This window comes from Zingiber officinale, chromosome 2A (genome assembly GCF_018446385.1).
Source record: "Zingiber officinale cultivar Zhangliang chromosome 2A, Zo_v1.1, whole genome shotgun sequence".
Taxonomy (NCBI): domain Eukaryota; kingdom Viridiplantae; phylum Streptophyta; class Magnoliopsida; order Zingiberales; family Zingiberaceae; genus Zingiber; species Zingiber officinale.
The window spans coordinates 117,525,512-117,533,540 of NC_055988.1; the positions used below are offsets into that span (position 1 = coordinate 117,525,512).

Sequence of the window (8,029 nt, forward strand, 5' to 3'; positions counted from 1 at the left end):
GTTCTTTGCTCGGGGTGTTTTACTAATTGTATACTTGTTACGATTTAGATTTTATAATGGCAAACAGAGTCTTTTTTTTTGTTCTTTGCAATATATTTGACTTTGTCTTTAATAATTACATTCAATCGAGGGCCGTTGCAAATTGCTTCCATTTGAAGAATTTGGCATTGTTAATAAAGCCTTGACAACTTCGTACTCCAGGCATGCTTCTTATTAGTGATAATTTATTGTTAATGTGTTAATCCAGATAAACTCTCACTATCTGTGACTATTGTTAAAAACTATCTCTGTTTAGGAAAGATGAAGAAGATTCACTTGAAAAGTTTGAAGAAATCAGAAAGGAGCATTATGTTCTGTAAGTATTCTTGTGCATTTATCTATTGCTATTTTTCATGCTTACTCTTGAATTTGTTCTACCGAGCTCATTTATCTATTGTTATTGGAAGCAAGAAATCTACACTTTGGGTGAAACAATATCTTAATCAAGCTTCTCCTTGCCATCTACATTTTAGTAACTAATGTAGACAGGAATACCATGTTTTCTCAAGTACACAGAAAATGCCAAGTGTGACTTTTATCTAGGCTTCAATTCAGAGACTGTAACATCATTTTTAGAAAATTTAGCTGTGACTGGGATCTCCATCCTTTGTAAAACAACATTCGATTGGTTGGTTGCGCCATGGTGATTGGCAAATGCTGGAGCTGAAGATGTAGGAAGACTAACAGAGTGACTGTTGAGCATAAGAAGAACATTGGCCATGGTAGGTCTTTTATTTGGGTCTTCTTGCACGCACAATAGTCCGACATGCATGCATCTTAGAACTTCTTGTACCTGACATTGATGGACAAGACTTTGATCGATCACTTGTAAAGCATTTCCTTGAGTCCAATGGCGCCAAACCTTTTGCAGGTGAGATGAAAGTTAAATTTTCTTTCATTCAAAGAAAATTGTATATTAAATTTTTGTCATTAAAGATTCATACTTACATAAGTAAGAAGATCAATGGAATACTCTGAAGATAATCCTTGGTAACCACTATTCTTATGACTAGTTAAAATTTCTAAGATCAGCACGCCATAGCTAAACACATCTGATTTAATTGAGAAGATCCCTTGAAGTGCATATTCTGGTGCCATGTATCCACTGTCATAAATAGAAAAGAAATATTGAGATGTAATTTTATTGCACTTCAAATATAAGAATGAATGGACTGAATAAATCATACTATGTCCCAGCAATTCTACTAGTGTTTCCTTGTGTCTCATCTCCACCGAAAATCTTGGCAAGACCAAAATCTGAAATTTTAGGGTTCATATCCGCGTCTAACAGGATGTTACTTGCTTTTAGATCCCGATGAATGATCTTCAATCTAGAATCTTCATGAAGATAAAGAAGCCCTCGTCCAACCCCCTCAATGATCTTAAATCGCGTTGCTAAGTCCAATTGCATTCTCCTCAAAGGATCTGCCCAATCCATTTGTGAAATATAATGGCATGGCAAGACTCAACATAACTGAAACTTTTCAAGACATAATGATGCACATTGTCATGCAAAAACAAAGATCAAGTAGTGAAACCTTACCAAACAAAAACTTGTCAAGACTTGTATTAGGAAGATACTCGTAAACCAGTATTTTCTCCTCCGATTCTAAGCAACAACCTAACAGCCTGACGAGGTTTCTGTGTTGAAGTTTGGCGACCAGAAGCACTTCATTTTTCAACTCAACCAGTCCCTGCCCTGAGCTTCTCGAAAGCCTTTTCACTGCTATCTGTTCTCCATTCTCCAGACTCCCCTGCATTCAACCACCATCAACATCACTACTGATTATCAAAAGTTTGGAATCCTCAATAGGCAAACATACTTTAAGTCTTCCGACTAACCTTATACACTGGTCCAAATCCACCTTCTCCTAGCTTGTTTGCATCAGAGAAGTTGTCAGTAGCAATCCTAATACTCTCCAGATCAAACAATGAAGATTCTGCACCTCTTACTTCATGTTGATTTCTGTTATCTGTATAGAAACATATTTGATAGTCAATAATAATCATCCATCCATGCTCAAACATTTTATTCAGGAGGCATACTGAATATTAGTAGAGAGAGTGGCTTCCATCTTGGTAATGCTGCTTTTGTTCTTCCACAGAAAAAAGAAATGGCACAAAGAAGTGGTAGTGCTGCGGCAATTAGGATGATGATATATAAATTTACTCTTCCATTGTTTCTTCTAGTGTTGCTACTTTCTCCTAAGCAAAAATAGAAAGAGTATAAAATAATTTAGATGTCAGGAAAAAAATAATATTGTCTATTTTATAACATGGTATAGACCAATCAAAAGGTAGTCCAATGCACAAAGCTCTTGTTAATGGCAAGTTCTAAAAAAAATTCTATTCTATGCAGTTTTATCTTGAATTATAAGAAGTTGTTTCTACGACTCAAATCTGTAACTATCAAGTCACACGGTAACAACTTTATTGTCGCGTCAAGCTCTCCTTTGTACAAGCCAATAGTCGATAATAAATCACCAAAGTATGCAAATAGAACACGCTAATTGAATTAGATGAATTGAGTTGGTCAGAGGAAACTAATTGGTTAACTAAATTAAGCACTCAAGCGAGTTGGATAGGTCGAATTTACTGAACAAATTATTCAAATAAAGCTGGTTGATTGACTGAATTGGGCAATCAGTGGTACATAATAGATATACTGGTCAATCTAATCTAATGGATGAGCCCTGCTAAATTACTCAGACAACAAGTGGATCAAATGGCTCAAAAGACAAGTCAAATGCATAGAAATAAAAACGATCTATCAATTTTAAGTCACAGGTCAAACATAAAAAAAAAAATGCTCTATCAAATCTATTCTTATGAAGCATATACTCGCAGTCAAAAGCAAAACGAGTCTAAACAATCTTGCCTTCGTTAGCTGTGGTCGAATTGGTAACCTCCGCAGGCAAAGAGATAACCCCCGGAGCAGAAACGTTAAAGAAAGGAAACGTTTCATATCGAACGTAGCAGCTCTGTCCTAACACCTTGCATCCCCGTCTCTCGTGGCACATGTTCGGTATGTCCGCGATCCCATTGAGAAGACAATTGTAGCATTCGTCCGCCGGCAGATCCCTCGTACACTGCACCAATCCGTAAATGTTTGTGAAGCTGGTGAAGCTCATGTTCCCTGCTGCGTACAGTCTGGTCGAGGCACGCGCCGCGTTAGCTAGGCTGTTCATCAGGTTTCCTAAATGCTCGTTGAATACTTGCGGGTCGGTCTCGTTGCTGGGATCCAGTTGGTAGAACTTTTGGGTGGTGGTATAGTAAGAGAAGAAGTTGGTGCTGGAGTAGCGGAGCATGCAGCGGTTGTACCATATGGTGGCGCTCTTGCCGCCGGGGCAGTTCTGAGTGATGTTGTTGGAGGCGGCATTGAGGCAGATCTGGCAGTTGTTGGGGAGGACGTCTCCTCGGCACAGCGAGAGGCCGTAGACTTGGTTTGGGGATCGACCCACCGTGTTGTTGTAGAATCCGGCGGCGGCGGCTGTGGAGGAGGAGAGGGAGAGGAGGAGGACATTGAGGTTGGCTTGGAATGCACTCCTTGCTGTGTAGTTTGCATCGGTTGGGCAGTAGTTCTGGAAGAAAGTCAAAGCGCCTGTTGCAGGACCAAAGTGGAAGATAATGAACAGAGACAGACAGTCGAAGGAAGGCCTGAACTTGTGAGTACAATCCATGATTTGCTTTGCTTGGGAATCAGAAGAGAAAGTTTATCTATATATATATAAAACATAAAATAAATGGGGTAAGATCAACTCCACATTTGACCTTTCTTAGCGGGGCAGTGCCGTGGTAGGACATTCAAATTATCACCTAGGTATTCATAATTCAATCTCAGTTACGACGTATTTATAGGAATTTTTTTCTAAATGGGGAGCGCAATCAAAAGATGCTGGGTGTCTGAGTTGACTACCGCGTGCGTTTTTTGATTTATCCTGGTGACCGATGGGAAATTTTCATGGGACCGAACCGAACCGACTAGGATTATCATGTTTTTTCTCTTAGCGAATTCCTTACGCTACTTAGATTTTGACCATTGTTCCTCCAATTGAAAGGGTAATCCGTGCACGAAATTTTAATCATGAAATGAGGATCTCGAGCAATGATCGATTGTTCCTCCGATTGAAGGTCTTCCTTATATATAATTTGATATTGACTAATTTTAAATATAATCGACGTTGTTCTAGGGAAATTTTTTATTGATCCAGTGATTCAAGTGATAGTTCATAATTAATATCTGACTTGTCGTTTCAATAGAATTATTTTTTTTTTTTGATAATTTAGATATTCAGCTTTTACTATTCAATTACTTTTAAGATGACCAATTTGAACCATAAAAATTTTCCACTAAATCTTAAGATAAAACAAGAAATGGAGATAGATCCAAACGGATGGTCAAGAAGAAAATTCAACTCTTCAAGTATAATGTATCTTGATGAGATTCGAACTATACTTTGCAATGTGGATTCAAATTTTATAAATCTGGTTAATCATTGAAGTGCTGACCAAATGCAGCATTGCCCGGCGGCCAACAAAAGCGGCTTGTTGATAGGCAGAGAGACTCATGAGCTATCAACATCGAGCATTTAACCGAAATCAGGGCGGCTACAATGTGTTATCATTGTAGAATGGCGATGTATCGTGCGTAGTTGAAGTTTCCTAAAAGGCACACCACAATTTTATATTTATTAAGAGGCGACTTTGATTGGAGTACCATGGTCGACATTAATTAAGTCAAAATCCAAGTTTCTCAAGCTACAAAATGTTGACAAATTTTTTTTTTAAAAAACAAACATTTCGGCGGATCTTATTCTTTTATACAGTGTTGACTACTTATCAGTTCTCAAGCTAACAATTCATGTGTAGGTGGGTGTTTAATCTAGAGCATCTTTATAGTCTAAAACTCTCCAAATTTGCCATCTAAGACTTGTTTTTTTTTTTTTTTTGTTGTTGTGACCAATGTTCTCAAAGTAATGATCCAGATTTATATTCATCATGTTTGGTTGAACACAACACTACACTACAAGAATTCCCTTAATTAGCGACGAAATTAGCGGTCGGAAAAAATTTTGTTAGCTAAAACCGCCTAAAATTTGATCCCTTACCTTTTCCTTTGCACGTGCTCGATTGAACCCCAATGATCTCCCCTCAAACGAAGGACCACATGCTTTCTATATCCGATCCTCGACTCATCAGGTCTTCCTGTCCTTCGGTTCACCTGACCTACTAGGACTTCTTTGCCTAGCCGCAACTAGGACATCTTGCCTGGTGTTTGGTTCTCTTGATTTGGACCCGAGAGCCCCCACTTCCTTTGTTTGAAGTTAATATTCTACTCACATGATTCAATTAGATCATAACTCTTATACACAGTTAGTGGTTAGACATTCTGACAATCTAGACTCTGATACCAATTGTTAGGACTAAAAAGAATTTAGATATCTCTATAATGATATGATATTGTACACTCTGGGCATAAGACCTTATGATTTATTTTTGGATCTCTATAATGATAATGATATGATCTCTTAACTGCTCGGTCTATTATCTGAATAGGCCGACTATCATAGCTGAGGTCTTCGCGGATCTGTACCGACTGGGGCTCAATCACCTAGGTGGCATCTGGGGTATGCTTCTTCAGCATAGAGACATGAAATACGTTGTGGACAGTTGACATTTCCTGGGGTAGCTCTAGCTCATATGCTACCTTGCCCACTCTTCTGCTGATAAGGTATGGTCCCACATATCTGGGACTTAGCTTGCCCTTCTTCCCAAAACGCATTACTCCCTTCATGGGAGCTACTCTGAGGAACACTGAATCCCCAACTGAAAACTCTAAGGGTCTGCGCCGTGTATCAGCATAGCTCTTCTGGCGGCTCTGAGCTATCTGCTGTATAGCTGCTGTGGTATCTGCTACTAGATCTGTCTGAAGCTCTAGTTCTTTCTGTTCACCACTCTCATACCAGCAGATTGGAGATCTACACCTCCGCCCATAGAGAGCCTCATAAGGTGCCATGCCGATAGTGGCCTGATAGCTGTTGTTGTATGCAAATTCTGCTAAGCTCAGATATTTGCACCAACTTCCCTTGAAGTCTAGGGCACACGCTCGGAGCATATCTTCGAGTACCTGATTTACTCGCTCTGTCTGACCATCTGTCTGCGGATGGAATGCTGTGCTGAACTTTAACTTCGTGCCCAATGCTGACTGTACACACTCCCAGAAGTGTGATGTAAATCTGCTGTCTCTGTCTGAAATAATGGTACGTGGGACTCCATGAAGTCTGACGATCTCCTGGAGATACAACTGAGCTAGCTTCTCCATGGAGTAGGATATCTTGATAGCTAAAAAGTGGGCTGATTTAGTCAACCTGTCGACTATTACCCAGATGGCATCAAAACCATTCGTGGTTCTGGGTAGTCCCACTATGAAGTCCATAGAGATATCCTCCCACTTCCATTCTGGAATCTGTATAGGCTGCAGAACTCCTCCTGGTCGCTGATGTTCTGCCTTGACCCTCTGACAGGTGAGGCAGATGCTAACATATCTGGCGATGTCTCGCTTCATCCCGGGCCACCAAAAATGGTTCTTCAGGTCTTGATACATTTTGGTGGAACCTGGATGCATCGCATAGGGAGTCTTGTGAGCCTCATCTAAAATCTGTCTCCGTAGCTCCTCCTGATCTGGAACACAGAGTCTGTCACCAAAATACAACACCCCGCTATCGGACACTCTGAATTCTCTACTTTCTGATTCTGCTAGCCCTTGCTTGATTTTCTGAATTTCAGGGTCCTGCTCCTGAGCTGACTGAATATCACCAAGCAAGGTAGACTCTAAGGTCATAGTAGAGAGCTGTCCAATGATGAGTTCGAGACCGAAATCTACGATCTCCTTCTGTAGGGGCGGTGACATGGCTGTAAGAGATAATAAGGTAGCACTGGATTTTCTGCTAAGTGCGTCGGCTACCTTATTGGCTTTCCCTGGATGGTAGAGGATGTCTATATCGTAGTCTTTGACCAGCTCAAGCCATCTGCGCTGTCGCATGTTCAGATCCTTCTGAGTGAAGAAGTACTTCAGACTCTGATGATCTGTATACACTCTGCACTGAGCTCCATATAAGTAATGTCTCCAAATTTTGAGAGCGAACACTACTGCTGCAAGCTCAAGGTCATGAGTAGGGTAATTCTTCTCATAATCCTTGAGTTGTCTGGAGGCATAGGCGATCACCTTGCCGTTTTGCATCAGTACTGCTCCTAGTCCCAACTTAGAGGCATCACTATAGATGTCAAAACTGCTGGTGTTGTCTGGTAGAGCCAAAATGGGAGCACTGGTCAATCTCCTTTTTAGCTCGCTGAAGCTGTTCTCACAGTCCTCTGTCCACTGAAATTTTCTGTTCTTTCCGGTGAGAGTTGTCAGGCTATCCAGAAGTCCTCTACAAACTTTCTGTAATAACCTGCTAATCCCGAAAGCTCCTGATTTCCTGGCATTCTTAGGTCTCTTCCAGTTACTGCTTCTATCTTGCTGGGATCTACCATAATACCATCCTTTGAGATGATGTGACCCAGGAAGGACACCTGATCTAGCCAAAATTCACATTTCGTGAACTTGGCGTATAGCTGGTTTTGCTGAAGGGTCTGCAATACTAGTTTCAGGTGCTCTGAGTGTTCTTCCTGAGTTCCTGAGTAGATAAGGATGTCATCGATAAACACAATAACAAACTTATCCAAATACTCCCTGAATACTCTGTTCATGAGATCCATGAATGTAGCTGGAGCATTGGTCACGCCAAAGGGCATGACTACGAACTCGTAGTGTCCGTATCTGGTTCTGAATGCTGTCTTGGGTATATCCCCTTCTTTAACCTTCACCTGATGATAACCTGATCTGAGATCTATCTTAGAGAACACTGCTGCTCCCTTCAGCTGGTCGAACAGGTCATCGATGGGAAGGGATACCTGTTCTTGATCGTGACTTGGTTCGGTGATCTGTAGT

General features: G+C 40.7%; 1 protein-coding gene across 1 annotated transcript; it reads right to left on the minus strand.

Moving 5' to 3' along the window:
• Nucleotides 1–466: 466 nt before the first annotated feature.
• Nucleotides 467–3,728, minus strand: LOC122042058 (putative receptor-like protein kinase At4g00960). The gene is made up of 7 exons (XM_042601986.1): nucleotides 2,918–3,728; nucleotides 2,086–2,244; nucleotides 1,882–2,012; nucleotides 1,583–1,793; nucleotides 1,227–1,464; nucleotides 988–1,144; nucleotides 467–901 (listed from the first exon to the last, which is right to left on the minus strand). The coding sequence occupies exons 1-7, from the start codon at nucleotides 3,717–3,719 to the stop codon at nucleotides 575–577; spliced, it is 2,025 nt and encodes a 674-aa protein (XP_042457920.1). The 5' UTR covers nucleotides 3,720–3,728; the 3' UTR covers nucleotides 467–574.
• Nucleotides 3,729–8,029: the final 4,301 nt, after the last annotated feature.